This window comes from Nasonia vitripennis, chromosome 3, assembly GCF_009193385.2.
Source record: "Nasonia vitripennis strain AsymCx chromosome 3, Nvit_psr_1.1, whole genome shotgun sequence".
Taxonomy (NCBI): Eukaryota; Metazoa; Arthropoda; class Insecta; order Hymenoptera; family Pteromalidae; genus Nasonia; species Nasonia vitripennis.
Window position 1 is genome coordinate 23,313,779 of NC_045759.1, and position 14,908 is coordinate 23,328,686.

General features: G+C 38.1%; 4 protein-coding genes across 15 annotated transcripts; 2 read left to right on the top strand and 2 right to left on the bottom strand.

Moving 5' to 3' along the window:
- Positions 1 to 268: 268 nt before the first annotated feature.
- Smc1a (structural maintenance of chromosomes 1A) lies at positions 269 to 7,048 on the bottom strand. Of its 2 annotated transcripts, XM_032597723.1 has the most exons (18): positions 6,895 to 7,048; positions 5,789 to 6,115; positions 5,583 to 5,703; positions 5,371 to 5,470; positions 4,520 to 5,302; positions 4,011 to 4,439; positions 3,712 to 3,923; positions 3,470 to 3,638; positions 3,272 to 3,394; positions 3,068 to 3,199; positions 2,931 to 2,996; positions 2,690 to 2,847; positions 2,504 to 2,601; positions 2,133 to 2,437; positions 1,607 to 2,056; positions 1,298 to 1,476; positions 1,049 to 1,226; positions 282 to 969 (listed from the first exon to the last, which is right to left on the bottom strand). In XM_032597723.1, exons 2-18 carry the CDS (start codon positions 5,898 to 5,900, stop codon positions 901 to 903), a joined length of 3,684 nt encoding a protein of 1,227 aa, XP_032453614.1. In that variant the 5' UTR covers positions 5,901 to 6,115; positions 6,895 to 7,048; the 3' UTR covers positions 282 to 900.
- On the top strand, positions 6,016 to 9,028 carry LOC100116814 (B-cell receptor-associated protein 31). 7 transcript variants are annotated; one of them, XM_008208028.4, is made up of 4 exons: positions 6,016 to 6,181; positions 6,309 to 6,447; positions 7,372 to 7,679; positions 7,884 to 9,028. In XM_008208028.4, exons 3-4 carry the CDS (start codon positions 7,406 to 7,408, stop codon positions 8,285 to 8,287), a joined length of 678 nt encoding a protein of 225 aa, XP_008206250.1. In that variant the 5' UTR covers positions 6,016 to 6,181; positions 6,309 to 6,447; positions 7,372 to 7,405; the 3' UTR covers positions 8,288 to 9,028. The 7 variants fall into 7 exon arrangements, with proteins under 7 accessions (XP_008206250.1, XP_032454158.1, XP_032454153.1 ...); XM_032598262.1 differs by having other exon boundaries at positions 6,068 to 6,181; positions 6,309 to 7,016; XM_032598265.1 differs by having other exon boundaries at positions 6,138 to 6,221.
- LOC100116843 (MICOS complex subunit mic25a) lies at positions 8,971 to 11,388 on the bottom strand. Of its 4 annotated transcripts, none has more exons than XR_004344756.1 (4): positions 10,295 to 10,462; positions 9,669 to 10,109; positions 9,193 to 9,440; positions 8,971 to 9,061 (listed from the first exon to the last, which is right to left on the bottom strand). XR_004344756.1 is itself a non-coding variant. In XM_008208025.4 (3 exons), exons 2-3 carry the CDS (start codon positions 10,087 to 10,089, stop codon positions 9,277 to 9,279), a joined length of 585 nt encoding a protein of 194 aa, XP_008206247.1. In that variant the 5' UTR covers positions 10,090 to 10,145; positions 10,295 to 11,388; the 3' UTR covers positions 8,971 to 9,276. The 4 variants fall into 4 exon arrangements, 2 of the variants coding, with proteins under 2 accessions (XP_008206247.1, XP_031783273.1); XR_512209.4 differs by having other exon boundaries at positions 9,669 to 10,145; positions 10,295 to 10,460; XM_008208025.4 differs by having other exon boundaries at positions 8,971 to 9,440; positions 9,669 to 10,145; positions 10,295 to 11,388.
- On the top strand, positions 11,102 to 14,780 carry LOC100120150. 2 transcript variants are annotated; one of them, XM_031927411.2, is made up of 7 exons: positions 11,102 to 11,804; positions 12,190 to 12,363; positions 12,447 to 12,649; positions 12,731 to 12,884; positions 12,967 to 13,235; positions 13,324 to 13,542; positions 13,624 to 14,780. In XM_031927411.2, exons 1-7 carry the CDS (start codon positions 11,753 to 11,755, stop codon positions 13,675 to 13,677), a joined length of 1,125 nt encoding a protein of 374 aa, XP_031783271.1. In that variant the 5' UTR covers positions 11,102 to 11,752; the 3' UTR covers positions 13,678 to 14,780. The 2 variants fall into 2 exon arrangements, with proteins under 2 accessions (XP_031783271.1, XP_031783272.1); XM_031927412.2 differs by lacking the exon at positions 11,102 to 11,804 and adding an exon at positions 11,886 to 12,006 and having other exon boundaries at positions 13,624 to 14,765.
- Positions 14,781 to 14,908: the final 128 nt, after the last annotated feature.

Genomic DNA, 14,908 nt, shown 5'->3' on the forward strand with positions numbered 1-14,908 from the left:
GTGGGCGGAGGAGGTGGCGCTGATTGGCTAGAGGGAGAAGCTCGTTCCCCGAATTTCCCGGAATTGGTAAAAAACCGTTTGGGCAATATTCGCGAGAGGGGAGATTTTCAAATAGTACACGCCGTGTTCGAATGGACGTTTTCAGATTTCTTGAATTTCATTATACTCATTTCAGAATATTGCGCTTATAATCTGTGATGTGAGGTAAATGTGATAAGGACATTAGTGAATGGTGGGCGTTCGGAATAAGTAAAGGCGTTCGGAGTATAGTTTTAGAACTATTTTTTATTTGTATCTTTAACAATATGAAAAAAGTAAGTTCACGTGCATCTTTCGTGAATTTTCAAACTATCTGCATTTCTTACAGTTTCGCATAATGTCAATATAGATCGCTATCGTAATTTTTTTACACTAATACAGAGAAAATTATAAATTATAAATAATTTTATAGCATACATAATCATTTTCAAACAGATAAATCTTCGTTTTTTTGATTAAAAATGTTTACAAGAATATTTGCATGATTTACCTTTGAGATTTATATTTTCGCTTCGAAGTGTTTTAAAAAAATTGAGTTGAAGTGATTTGGTATCAAAACGGGCCGTAGACGTAATTTAAGTTTCAGGGCTTCGAAAGTTAAGACCACTCATGAGAGCGCACTTCTATGTAAGTCACAGCGTAAACGCATTATCGTATTTATGTAAAAATAAATTAGCAAATTTTTAAATAATTCTTGTCCTTATTTGGATATTCTTAAATTTTTTTCAGGTTTTGCCATAACTACTAAAACCATTTTTATCAGCATTTTACTTACATATGAATCGCACTGTCGATATTGTAACTTTTCAAGTCCGACATGTAGAAAAGAATATCAAAGGATCTTACGTAAATATTTACAGATTAGCTAACGTGCGTAGGGAATGTTGTTAAATCTAATGTCAAAACTTTACTTTCCAAGCATTCTCCTACCTGCAAAGAAAAATATATGGTTAGATCTTTCCACTGTGAATTATATTAAAAAAAAAACAAACAAACGCTTAATACTTACATCAGGGCAAATTCCTATAAGTGCATCTGCATGGGAGTAAAATTCTTCTTTCAATGATATGACTATAGTTTGTAAGGAATTTGTCTTGTCTCTGATGTAACTAGCAACTTTCCCAATATTCGTGTTATCCAAGGCAGCGTCGATTTCGTCAAGTACGAAAAACGGTGCTGGTTGATAACTGCAAAACATACAGTAAAGTTAGAATGGATTTTAATAAAATACATAGCGCAAAATAAATTTGAGTCCCACCTGTGAATTGCAAATAACAGAGCAAGAGCTGCTACAGTCTTTTCACCTCCGGAAAGATTGGACATCGGTTGGAATCTTTTTCCGGGTGCAACGCAATTGTAATTTATACCATCCAGATAGGGTTCTTCAGGATTTTCCGGACCAAGAAAAGCTTGAGCAGATTGATTTTTAGCCAAACTCTGCAAAGGAAAATGTTTCTTTAATATAGACAAAGCACAAGGAGTTAACTAATTGCTATTTCTCAGCGTTGCGACTTAAAAAACGTTTAATCTTTATTAACTGTGACTGAGATTGTAGCACTTTATTTACCTTGTAAATTGGGTCGATCTCGTTAGAGACGTGTTCGAAGCAGGTCGTAAACCTATCATATCTCTCCTTCTTTACTTTCTCGAATTGCGTCTTCGCCTTCTTGGCTTTCTTGCGCAACTGCTCAAACTCCTCATTCGTCTCTTGGAGCTTCTCCTTGGCCAGATATAGCTTCTGAATCGCCTTCATGTTGGGCGCCTGGATGCGCTGAATCGTATTCTGCAGTTCATTTATCACTTTCGTTAATTTGTCTGTCTGCTTCTTTAGGTCATCTTCGTCAACATCTTTGAGGTTTTCTGGTAGTGACGAATAGTCTATCGTTATGCGACTCTCCCTTTCATATTGTTTCTGCGTGCTGACACTTTCATTGTTCGACTCACTGGCAACGGAGCTCATATCACCAGCGATGTCTTCCATGTTTCCGTGAAGCATTGGAATGCCGATGTCCTCCATCTGTATAAACAGCAGATTTGTTAATATATAAAAGTATTTTATTTCTAAAAATATAAATACATGAAGTAGTACTCACTTTGCAGTGCATCAAAATTGCGTGCCGTTCACTTTTGCGTTGCTCGATTTTGTTTTCAATAGAGTTGAGCTGCTTGTTAGCTGCTTGAACGTCCTTGGCAATAGCACCGACTTCACGCCTACATTTACCGATCTCTTCATCTTTTTGGTCCACTTCCATCTTCTTTGCACTTCTGGTTGATTTCAACTGCTCCATCTGTTTCTCATCATTCTCGATTTCACCCTTTTGATTTTTCTCAGTCTGCTTGGCCGACTCCAATTTATCCTCGGCATCTTGAACTGCACGCTCCCACCTCAAGACGTTACCTGTTTAAAAAGTTTAGATTTTATATTTGTTGCAGTATTAATAAGCGCGAAGAAAAAATAACATACTTTCTGTGTCCCTTTGCTTTTCAAAGTCCAGCTGATTTTGTATACGATTGCACTGGTTTTCGAACTCCATTCTTTTCTTAGCTCTTTCCTCTTGTGACCTGTGCAGGTAATAATAAAAATGGATCAAGATAGAGGTATAAAAAAACTTTCAGGTATTATAAAATCTATTGAAAGTATAAAATATACCTAAGCTCTCGCTCTTCGTACTGACGGATATTCGAAATTCCGATTGATTCACAGAAACTAGCGAATACGTCATCTTCGACATTGTTCATCTTTTCTTTGATGTTTTGGATTTCCTGATCACGTTCTGCCATAGTTTTCTCTATAGCCGATATCGTTGGCTAAAGTAAAAAGAAATTAAATTTTAATACCTTTGTAAAATGTAATTACCGATTTATATAAATTTTCGGTAGACGTATCTTACCCCAAATTTGTCGAGTTCGCTCTGCAGTTTCTCTAATTCAGCTTTTAATTCAGCGATTTGTTTTTTCTAAAAATCAAAGTTTCGTTAAAGAAAAATCATATAATAAATATTAAATTGTACTTTAATATAAACATTACCGTAGCAGCTAAATCGCTCTTGTTGTATTTTAGCCGGGTTTCTAATCCACGAATCTGTGATTCGATGGTATTCAGTTCAGATTCTTTGCGAGATTTTTTCAGCGCTTCTCTGAGTTCTTCTGTTAATTTTTCCTAAAAAATGTTAGTCATAAGAATTTACTCAATCAATTTGTTGTATACTATTATACGTGAAGTAATATATACCTTTTGTGCTTTCAATTGAGACATTTGCTTCTCGTCCCATCGTTTAGCTTTCTTTGCCAAGTCTAAACTACCTCCAGAAATAATACCAGCTTTTTGATAAAATGTTCCGTCAAGAGCAACACACTGAAAGAATTTGATCGGTAAATAATCGCGTACTGCTTAAATTGATTCATATTTTTTAACATTTATAAGACTTACATCATATCTTGCTTTTTTATCCATTTCATAAGCCACCTTATTTGCATCTTCGGGAGTTTCGCAAACCAAAGCATTATTTGTTGCGAATAAAACTGCACGATCAATATCCTTAGGAGAAAAGCGTAACACGTCGTACAACAATTTCACGTTTTTTGGCTCTTGAATATTTCTGCAAAAATAGATATTTTACGTCGTTTTCGAAATTGCAAGCATGTCTAAAGCGTTTCTAAAATACAATTTACCTAAGACGCTCTTTTAATGGCTTTGCTTGAATATAGTCCAATGGTAAAAATGTCTCTGGTTCAAGATACTGTTCCTTCAGATATTGGATACACTGTCTAGCAGTTTTTTCTGTATCAACAACAATAGCTTCCATATACTTTCCAAGCACTTTCGTAATAGCGACGTTGTATCTTTTATGAATCGGTTCGCACATGTTGTACATCCGATCATACTAAAAAGAACAGGAAAATGAAAACTATTTTTTATATAACTATAAACTATGGACTATAAAAGTATACAAATATTTTTCATGGCGTACCACTCCAGGGAAGAGCCTTTTGAAGTTTTCAACGATCTCTGTCTTCTTCTTTGTTCTAGATACTTCATGCTTGTCAACTTTAGCATCTCCCAACTGCTCTGAAATATTTTCTAATTCGCGCTGCAATTCCTGAATCCTATCTTTCGAAGTTCCGACGTCGCTTTGCAAATCTTGCCGCAGCTTTTTCTGATCTTCCAGGGCAGCTTCTGACGTGCGGATATGCTCCTCCAGTTTTTCAATACGCTTTGTAGCGTCTTCAAGCATATGTTCTTTCTGCTTAATCTTGTTCTCTATGTCAGTCTTTTTGCGACCTTCATTGTCCAATCTATCTTGATCAGATTTTTGCTCTCTGTTAATTGAATCAAGCATTTGAGTGTATCTTGCAGACTGCTTTCCAGCTTCTTCTTTTAATCTATTGTATTCTCGAACCTGCAAAAAAATTTTAAATTCATGAATGAAAAGACATAACTCTTTAAACTTTCATATCATTGTATTGTAGACAAACTCACTTGTTCATCCTCTAGCTGAACATCACGACCTTGCGATTGTGATTGTGCGGCAATTGAGGCTTCATAAGTAGCTTTGGCTTCTTCAACTTGACGGAGTTCCTCTAATAGCTCATTAATATCTTTTTTGTGAGCCTCATCAGCAACACGGGCCTGTGCCAGTGATTTTTTAGCGGATTCACATTTCTTTTGCATGTGAGCAACACGTTCCTTGGCTTTAATGAATGCTGGTCTCTTCTTTGTAATCTCAACCTCAACTTCTCTGATATCCTGCTCGATCTTTGCCAAGTCACGTCCTAATTTTCCAGACTCTTTTTTCTTCTCTTTAAGCACATCTTCAGCTTTTTCGCGTTTCTTTTCAATTTTTTCTATATCATGCTGCTTTTTCTTCAAAGACACCTCGAGATTTTCTATTTCCTTTTCATTGTGGAACAAACGGAAAAGTTGGAGTTCCACTTGTTTTTCCACATACTCTTCTTTCAAACGTTGGTATTTCTCTGCCTCTTCCTTCTCAAGTTTGGCTTCTTTCCTCTCTGCTGCGATACCCTTCTTCTTTTGATAAGAGAACTGCGTTTCTTCCTCAGCTCTCAACATTTCAGCTTTCAAACGCTCATATTCAGCCTTTAAAGCCCCGGAATTACTGATTTCTTCAAAAAGCGCAGTCCTTTCCTTTGGGTTCTTCATAGCTATGGATTCAACCGCACCTTGGAATACCAAAAAATTTTTTGCCTTGACATTGATTCCCAACTGTTCTAGCTCGTTCAAATAAACTTGACTTGTGACAACCTACGCAAATTTCATAATTAGTCATCAACATTGTATAAGAATAATAAGCAAAAGCATGCAATACTCACACCCCCGTTAATACGATGCTCAGAAGAAGAGCCATGAACCGAGCGCATAAAGCTCTTTTCCGTGCCATCTTCTAATTCAAAGACTGCTGTCACCGATGCACTAAACAAGCACAAAGTAAGATTATCAATTAAAACAGCGAATTCTTTCAGAGTTGGGTAAAAATTGTAAGAGAAATGTGCAACACAAACGCTAACAAGCATCTGCAACTTACCTGCGGGCAACGGGCTGTCCAATCGATGCTCCATGAATGAGTTCATTGAACCGCTTGACTCGAAGACTGCTGGTCTTCTCGCCCATGACAAAGCTGATGGCGTCCATGAAATTCGATTTACCTGCACAATAAGCCCAATTCAGTTAAGAACTGAATTACACGATGAGGCTGCCTGCAAAGTGGAGGCAAACGAAAATATAACCTACCGGAGCCATTGGGACCGATTACCGCGGTGAAGGATTTCAGAGGTCCAATAGTTAGCCTACCCTTGTAGGACTTGAAATTGTCCACCTCGATGTGCTTAAGAAAGGCCGGCATGTTTATCGCGAGCCGACCATAAAACGCGAGAAAACTATTGTTACTTTAGCCAACGAATTATTGGCGCCACAAACGTTCTCTATCTACTCGCCAAACAAAACAAGCATCATCTGGTGCAGTGTCGATCCGCGCCCGCGCGTCAAAATCCGTGTTTCCAGTGCGTTCACGTTCGCGGTCGTGGCGCTGCTGATGCCGCGAGTTCGACCAGTACCAACCTGGCGGGACAAAAGTATCACTTTTTTAATAACTGCAGTAACAGTAAACAGTTTCGGCAAAAAAAGGTAAATAATTTCTGGTTTCGGGTGAGCTAGGGCTGTGCGGGTAATCTTTTCGTACTGTCTGCATACTCGCGTATTCAATAATCGAAATTTATAAATAATTTTTTTTTCTTTTGTTTTACAATACTAGTGCGGGTGATTTTGCTGTAATTATTGCCGTGTTGGACAATACCCAATGAAGTTTTTTTTAACTGCAATATATCAAATTGCACAATTTCATTCAGATCGAAAAGTCGAGAAGTGCAGAGAAGGACGTAAGAACGATAGTGGTAAGTAGCATAATGATTTGCAAACCAGTAGATAATCGATTAATTTTAATAACATATATATTAACCGTTCATGATAAATAAATATAACTCATGCCATCAATTAAAGCATTGTCGTAAAATGTTACTTATAAACAGCGAATTGACCCAAGTTATACAATATCAAGAAGAATATCATCATCGCACACGAGCGTATCCATATCCTCGCACATTATAGGTACATACACATAAAATGTGAATCATCCCGCGATAAATATATAATATTAAATCGCGACAATGGCGGGAAAAAAGAAAAAATGAACAATGACGAGCGCCAATCGCAAAGAGCTGCGTAAGGTCTGTCCGACTTGTCTATTCATGGATGACGTCAAAACACATCGCGATCAGCTCTTCTTTCGGCGAAGCGCAGAGAATGTATTTATAAGATTTTGTCATTCCCGCTGTGCGTACCTATATATATAAACATACACGTATGTCTCTCCCCCTCCACTCGAACTTTGAACTCGCTCGGTTAGACTGTTGGATCTACACCTGGGCCTAGCCGCACAAAATCGTCGTCAGCACCTGTGCAAGTAAGTAAACTCCACTGCTCCTCTTCTTTTATTCCTCTTCTTCGAGTATTTCTCTCGAAGTCGCTGCAGCTAAGTATAGCAGTGCATATTTTTACCGTTGTTCGAGTACAGCGCAGATATATATCCTGGTATGTAGTTGATTTCATTCTGGTTCACCACCGTGAAAGTCAAAAAAAAAAAAATCCCGGTCATACGCATCCTGCAATCTTGCAAAAAAGATTCTCGTCGTTTCCAAAGGCAATTTTCACGCGACGTATATAGCCGGTATAAATATTCATTTCGCCTACTGCTGAATTATGAATACCTTAAAACTAGAGGGAATTTAAATCAATTTTTTGCGGCTTCTGTGTTTCAGAATTGGTTAAGTACGTACGAACAAAAGCAGCAACATGAGTTTACAGTGGACGCTGATTGCCACCTTCCTCTACGCGGAGATTGCTGTGGTACTCCTCTTGGTTCTGCCGATAGCCTCGCCACAGAGATGGCAGAGGTTTTTCAAATCAAGATTCTTGCAAAGTCTATCGGCACAAGCTTCTATGTACTTTTTGGTTCTGCTGGCGATACTTGTTCTATTCCTGTTGGATGCTATTCGTGAGATCAGAAAGTACTCAAGCCATGAAGTTACTGAGCATGCACACTCGCACTTGGATACTGAAATGCAAGGTATTTCATGTTTGCAGTAGTTTAAAATTGCTAATCAACTTCGTTGAAAAATGATGTATGTAATCAACTGCATAAAATTAGAAATGTGTTGTTTGATAAAAATTTGATAAGCAGTTTTAGATATAACTTTGATCTCTGATATAATTTATTAGTAAAAAAATACACACATTTCTCTTGATGAAATGAAAATCTTTTTTGTCTTAGGCAACATGAGGCTGTTTCGCGCTCAGAGAAACTTCTACATCTCTGGATTTGCACTATTTTTGAGTCTTGTGATTCGTAGACTGGTTACTCTCATCTCAGCTCAAGCTACTCTTATCGCCCAAAGTGAAGCTTCAATGAAGCAGGCTCAATCTGCTACATCAGCAGCAAGAAACCTTCTGCAAAAATCTGGAGAAAGTGCTCAGAATGACACAAATGAAGTACATGACAAAGCTGTGACTGAGCTGAAGGCTAAATTGAAGGAGTTAGAGAGTGAACTGGAAAAGGAGAAGAAAGATAAAGCTGCAGTAAAATCACAGGCAGAGTCTTTGGCTAAAGAGTATGACCGATTAAATGAAGAGCACTCTAAACTGTTATCTGCTGGAGGAGACAAGAAGAGCGACTGAACAATTTCTTCCTTCCAAACAGTACTTTGGAAATATCAAGCTTTATTTACAGGAGAGTTTGTTTTATATTGAATTAAGGTGTTTTACAATGTTGAAAAGTTTTTTTGTAACAGGTGATTAAGTTCAGTTGTTAATTTGAATCTGATAATTATATTAAATTTTGTATAAAAATTGTTATAAATTTGAGGAGGGCCTAATGATTATAATCTTTAATCAATACTGCTATTCTCGAAAATGTGTGCATTCATATTTTCTCTAGAAACAGAAAAAGTTTATTTGGCCCTCCTTAATTTTATCTTAATTTATTGAGTTACAAGTTTTTCATCAACCTATGAATATAGTCTATCAGTTAATAGTCTTTTTAAATCTACCTTTAAATAAACTTAAAAATAAATAAACTTGACACTTACAATTCATTACAAAAAAAAAATTTCATTTGCTTATAATTTTGTTGTCTTAACTATTGCGTGATTTACTGTAGTTTTAAATGATATGCTTGGTACAAAACTTAGAAAACTATATACAATGTGTAAAAATGGTTAAAAAAAAATTGTGCAAAAATGCATTATATTTTTGAACAATCTACGTAAATAAGGGAAGTTGAATGATATTGTAGGGTGATTTAAGTTTACTAAACATAAGAAGTAAATTTTATAGGGTAAATAAAACATTAAACTATGTAATTCATTTTTCCATTTGTAATATTTTATTTAATAAAAATATTCTAAGGACCCCGACGAATTCAAAGTCCATAAGCTTTCTCTTGACCAATCCCTGTGGAGATTTGAAATAACACAACCGTCAAACTTGGTTTATTTATTATACAGTTGCTGGAACTCGCATTCACACATGTCATACACCATCTTTCAAAATATTCCACAAAGTCATAAATTATTGTAAATTACCAACAACTAGGAGTTATGTATTTCCTGGTGAGCAAAACAAATTTTTTTTTACATTTTTCTCTTTTCAACACTAGCTGGCAGGTATTAATTGCATCGCATCAGCTGTGCTCGGCGTTGATCCACGCAGTTTGAAAATTGTTCCACCAGATCGGCGCATCGCAGTGTTTCCTTTGGATTATCCTGGTAGCATTTTAAGACTTTTTGCCTGTTCACATTGCATGGCTTCACTGCATCCTGGACTTTGATCACTGCAATCAGATGTTGATCATATGAAAAATAAAGTCATCACGTTCAATAAAAAAAAACCAATGTAATTGTTGCACACAGCTTGGAATGTTTTGTTTGATTCTGACTTAAAACATCATAGTTAAGCCTGTAGGGCAGATTTTACAATTCAACAGCCAAGATTAAACAAACAAAAACTTTGCCCAGCCTATCAATCGTTCCACTAAATCCAACACTATGGATTCCAGTACCTCTACTGTCGTCAAAGATCGTGAGAGCCTTCTTGTACTCTTCATCGATAGCTCGATTGATTTTTTCATGCGTCCTCTCGAGGTTCTGCAGGCGTCTCTGCCAGTAGGCCTCCTGATCAGCGAGTTCCCTCTCCTTCTGCTGCTGCATCTCCAGAGCAGATATTGTGAAGTTTGGATAGTAGGCATCGGACAGCTCCTGCATGGCAGCTGCATTCCTGGCAGGCACCGCAGCAGACGTGGGTTCGTGTGCAGGAGCCCTGACCGCTTCCCTCGTCACAGCAGCAGCGGCAGCTGGTTTTTCGTTGGCAGCCTCAGCGCTCTGGGCCAGCCTCTTGGCGACGGCGTCCGAAATCCTGATGACATTGACGTCGTCCTCCTCGTTGACGATCGTCAGCTTGCGGGCGCTCTGGCTCGAGCCCATTGCTCGTCGATATGAAAAAACTAGGCTAATTTACTTAGGGGATCCAGAGCCGTAACCTGTTGGAAGGGTGACATCGCGATTAGACGTGTGTGACAGTAGTGTGCGTGTGACACGAAAAACGACAAAACGACGACTGTCCTTTGATTATCGAACGACTTTGATAAGTATAGGTACGTAAGATAAAGAACTGGTTCGAATCACTCACCTGCGAAGCTGTTCAGGTAGCTCGGCGAGAGTCGAGGTCGTCGTCGCACATGCAGAACACGAGCGATCAAGTAGAGGATCACGGGGTGCAGCGGAGGATCAGCTGCCCTTCATCGGCGCGAGAGCAGGCCAAGTTACATAAATATCGCGCCGCGCGCAGGTTAGGTTTGGCCGGCCAGTGGTGCTCAACCTTGACCAATTTTTCGAAGCTGCATCATGCATAAATATACAGCTTTCGGTGCGATGATGCGAGCTTTTTCGCGAAAAGTTCGTGCAATTCTGATGGCTTTCGAGTTTTAGGTATAAGCATATCGCGGGTGGATTCTTATTTGCTTTTCTTTAATGAGATGTAGGTATTTTATGAAAAAATGGTATAAATCAGTAGTTACAGTAGCCGTACGGAAGATTAGCTTGCAGAACATATAAGTCCGACTAGAATTTAGGTTCTACATGAAAATTGTCTGCTTCTACTTATTCCTCGTCTACTTTTCCAATCATACATTGTATTGATTGGTTTTATCGAATTGTTCAATAGATTATTACATTATATTTATTATAGTCCTAAATATCGCTAAATGTTTTTCAAAGCCGCGACTAAAACCTACATTTATTTTCAAATCTTTACAACAATATATGTGTACTCGCAGTGCTCGTTCATCTCATCTTATAGTATAGTACCTATAGGTATAACAGATAAAAAGTAGACTAGAGCAAATATCAATGCTAAAAGAGAGTCGCGCGTTTCAGTCGCGGACGAGAAAAAAAATTAACCACGACTGTGCAGTGCAGATGCATCAGCGGGCTGGTTATGCGGTTCGCCGGCGCGCTGAGAGAGCGACTCGTGTCTTCCTCTTACATATGCGCGCGCGAAGTCTATTATCTCTTATCAAGGGTTGATAAAGTGGCTGCCACTTGTCAACGTACGCACGCGGAGCTACTGTCACGTACGTACACTCGCAGCTGAGCAGTTCAAGACTGTGTGTACATTTTTTTCACAACTGTATTAAAATACCCCGCATATTACACCAGAGAGGAAAGAAAGAAACGTTGAAGCAGCAGACACTCGTCGAATCTACTCTTACTCGCTCCCTCGACTTTGTGCGCGCGTGACGCATGTCCTGCGCCGCCGACGAGCAGAATAATATACTCGCACACTCCTCGCGCAGCAGCGCATCGGTATACTTTATACTTTTATTATAACAGTAGTAGGAGGATGTTCTGGTGTGCCGGTGTGTGTGCGTAATTCATACGTGTGCTGCTCAGCTACACCCCGCGAAAGGAAAACGAAGAAGGCGAACGTTGAAGAGGAGAGAGAGAAAGAGAGGTAGGAAGGACAGTTCGCGCGAGCAGTTCTCTGCACACGGAAAGAGAGAGAGAGAGAGAGAGAGACAGCTAAGAGCAGTAAGAGCGGCTAGTGTGGAATTTTCGACGGTCGCGTGTGCAGCGGAATTCGATAGAAATGGCAAACGACAAAGTGCCTAACGGAAAACCCGGAGTCATAGTGCTCGGAGGTGAGTTGAGAGATGTATATTTTTGTGATGGTGCATCAGCCTTCCTTCCGGTTGTTTTGTTGAATTTTATTTTGGAGCAAGTACGCAGCCGTTATGCAGTGTGTGCGTGCGGCGGTGCTCCGGAATTCTTATCACTGTGCCACGGTTTATATTTAGAAATACGATCGGAAAACGGACGTTAACTCGATGAACTTTTTTTTAGGTGACAGTGATTTTGTTTTTTTTTTCTTTCTTTTTTTGGAGTGAAATAATTGGCCTCGATTATTCAGCTATGTGACTGCGACAGAGATTGATCGAATCGATGGGCATGAATCATCCATTGATTGAATTGCAATAAATTTAATTATGCGCATAGAGTTGCTTGACTATTGTCTTTATTTTTCAGGCTGTGGCTTCATAGGACGCAATGTGGTGGAGTACTTAATTGAAAATGAACTCGTTTCTTACCTGAGGGTAGTGGACAAAGTACCACCTCAAACTGCCTGGCTCAATGCTAAGCATCAAAAAATTTTTGAGAATCCTTTGATAGAATTTAGAAGTGCCAATCTCATCAATCCTGGTAACATCTATAAATAGTTGAATGAAAATTGGGATGACTATATGCGACTATATTAACTTTGATATTTCTTTTTGTTCTGCTAGTTTCGTGTCAGAATGCATTTTCCTCGGATACCCCAATAAGTTATGTATTCAACTGTGCTGGGGAAACCAAAAGTGGACAAACTGATCCTGTTTACAAGGAAGGAATCTATAAATTAAGCATGAACTGCGCACAGCATGCTGCCAAAATTGGAGTCGAACACTATGTTGAAATTTCTTCTGGAAATTTTTCTTCCTCTGAGAAGGTTTGTATTTGGTAGTGTGTATTTTCATTGGAACACAAATTTATTGACCTAATTGGTTATTTTATCGCTTTACATTTCTAGATGCCTCTCAAAGAAGATACTGCAGCTGAACCATGGACCTATGTTGCCAAGCATAAACTCCAAGTTGAGAATGACCTAAAAAATATTCCTGGCCTAAAGTATACTATTCTCAGGCCTGCTATTGTGTATGGCATTGGTGACAGAACTGGCCTAGGTACACGAATCAATTCAAGATATGAATAATATTTTAATTTCTATCATATTTACAATTTTTACTCTTTTCTTTTGCATTTTAGCTCCCCGCCTAGTCATTGGAGCTGTATACAAACACTTGGGTGAAATGATGAAGTTACTTTGGGGTCCTGAACTGCGGATGAACACAGTTCACGTGAGAGACATGGCTCGCGCTATTTGGCACGTGGCTACAAAGCCGGAAACCGTTGGACAAATATACAATCTTGTTGACGAAGGAAATTCCACCCAAGGTTCTATAAGTGCTATTGTGTCTGAACTTTTTAACATAAATCATGATTATTGGGGTACAGCACTATCATCCATAGCAAAGGTACAGTCCGGCTTTAATTTATTATAATTTTCAAGCAAGTACGCCATGAAATGCGATAAAAAAATCAACTTTGTCGTTAAATTTACAGATGGATATGAATACAGTCGTTGAGGAAATCAATGACAAACATATGGGACCTTGGGCAGAGGCATGCAATAAAGATGGTGTAGAGAACAGTCCACTTTCACCTTATATAGATCAGGAGCTACTTCACAATCAACATTTATATCTATACCCAGGAAAATTGTCTCAGAGTACTGACTTCACTTACAACTATCCCAAAATGACAAAAGAGACCCTGAAAGAAGTAAGAATTCACGTGAATATATCGATACATTCTGTTTAGCAATAGCGATTACATGAAAATTGATCAATTTATTTTTCGCAGGTATTGGACGATTACGTTGCCATGAAAATTTTCCCACATTCCCTAGTTTTATAATGCGATCTCATCCAATTTCGATATTCTTTTTAGACTTCTAGTAAGCTCCAAAGTGCAAAGATGAGAAGCGCTACACCTCGTGCCTGACGCACTTTATTATGCGTCATATTATTACCTTATTCTATAAGATATTATGGGCCTACCAGAGTATGTGATAAAATAATAGCAATGTATGTACTTAAAACTTATCCGAATCAGAGCACTAGTCATGTTCCGATATGTCTCTTCGGAACAAAAGGAAACAGAACAAATTTCACTATAACCACAAGCAATAAAGGTGCAGGAAGACCTGCTTTCCTAATTCGGAGATTTCATCCAAAACGATGTTGAAAATCGACTGATTTTGTTAGAACTGTTACGGCTGAGGTTCTAAATTTGTTTGTTTTATTTCCTAGATTTAATGATTGAATCTTATAGATTTTTTATCTTAGTTTTATTAAATGAACTTAATTGTGTGACTTCTTTTTTGGATCGAATCAAATGAACTATAGTTGTTGTACTTATGCACTTATTGCGACTAGTTTTCTATGAAATCTTCCATCCAGGACTTACCGAACGCCAAATAGGAAGGTAATTTATACGAATAGCGAGTGATTCCGTACATAGCTGTAAGTTCTCGCTTTTTTTATACACACGATAGTCGCGCTCGAGTTTCTAAGAATTTACATTTCCTTAGGGGCTTATCATACTGTTACTGTATAACTATACATTCCGCAACGAAAGTGAATTGAAACAATTCAAATTGAAATCTTCCGCAGTTCCGGTATACCGAATGGCTATAGAAACCAGACTTACCGATTTTACAGTAAATTTACACAGGCTACCTGTACACGCAGGTACACTATTATATTCTTAAAACAAGTACAAATAGTCATAAATCAAATGTAACAATGTTCTTAGTGTCTTATATGAGAACGCGTTTGTATTTAGACGATTTTACTGTATTGCATATAGTATTGACGTTAAATTTTTAATCGGCATAAACAGTGAATTGTTGATATTCAATGGCTGAAACGAACTGTTAACGATGAAATCATGTCGCCTTTACTCGTAAAACTATTGTTAAACGCGTATATATGGTCAATAAATTCCTTTTAAATGCATTCTGTCGTTTTCAATGATGTTCAACCACCTTCAGGAAAAATTACAGCGCTCAGCTCTAATTCTAGGCTGATTCTAAAAAAAGTATAAGGTACGTAGATAAATGGAGGAAATTGGAGAATTTATGTAT

Bases quoted from the DNA above. Each gene is read 5' to 3' on its own strand.
- LOC100116814 (XM_008208028.4), top strand. From the start codon at position 7,406: ATGAGTTTACAGTGGACGCTGATTGCCACCTTCCTCTACGCGGAGATT. The intron at 7,680-7,883 runs GTATTTCATGTT...TTTTTGTCTTAG, and splicing joins CTTGGATACTGAAATGCAAG to GCAACATGAGGCTGTTTCGC.
- LOC100120150 (XM_031927411.2), top strand. From the start codon at position 11,753: ATGGCAAACGACAAAGTGCCTAACGGAAAACCCGGAGTCATAGTGCTC. The intron at 12,885-12,966 runs GTACACGAATCA...TTTGCATTTTAG, and splicing joins TGGTGACAGAACTGGCCTAG to CTCCCCGCCTAGTCATTGGA. The intron at 13,543-13,623 runs GTAAGAATTCAC...TATTTTTCGCAG, and splicing joins CAAAAGAGACCCTGAAAGAA to GTATTGGACGATTACGTTGC.
- LOC100116843 (XM_008208025.4), bottom strand. From the start codon at position 10,089: ATGGGCTCGAGCCAGAGCGCCCGCAAGCTGACGATCGTCAACGAGGAG. The intron at 9,441-9,668 runs GTACTGGAATCC...ATCTGATTGCAG, and splicing joins GATCTTTGACGACAGTAGAG to TGATCAAAGTCCAGGATGCA.
- Smc1a (XM_032597723.1), bottom strand. From the start codon at position 5,900: ATGCCGGCCTTTCTTAAGCACATCGAGGTGGACAATTTCAAGTCCTAC. The intron at 2,848-2,930 runs GTAAGATACGTC...TTTTTACTTTAG, and splicing joins GCGAACTCGACAAATTTGGG to CCAACGATATCGGCTATAGA. The intron at 2,602-2,689 runs GTATATTTTATA...TTACCTGCACAG, and splicing joins TACGAAGAGCGAGAGCTTAG to GTCACAAGAGGAAAGAGCTA.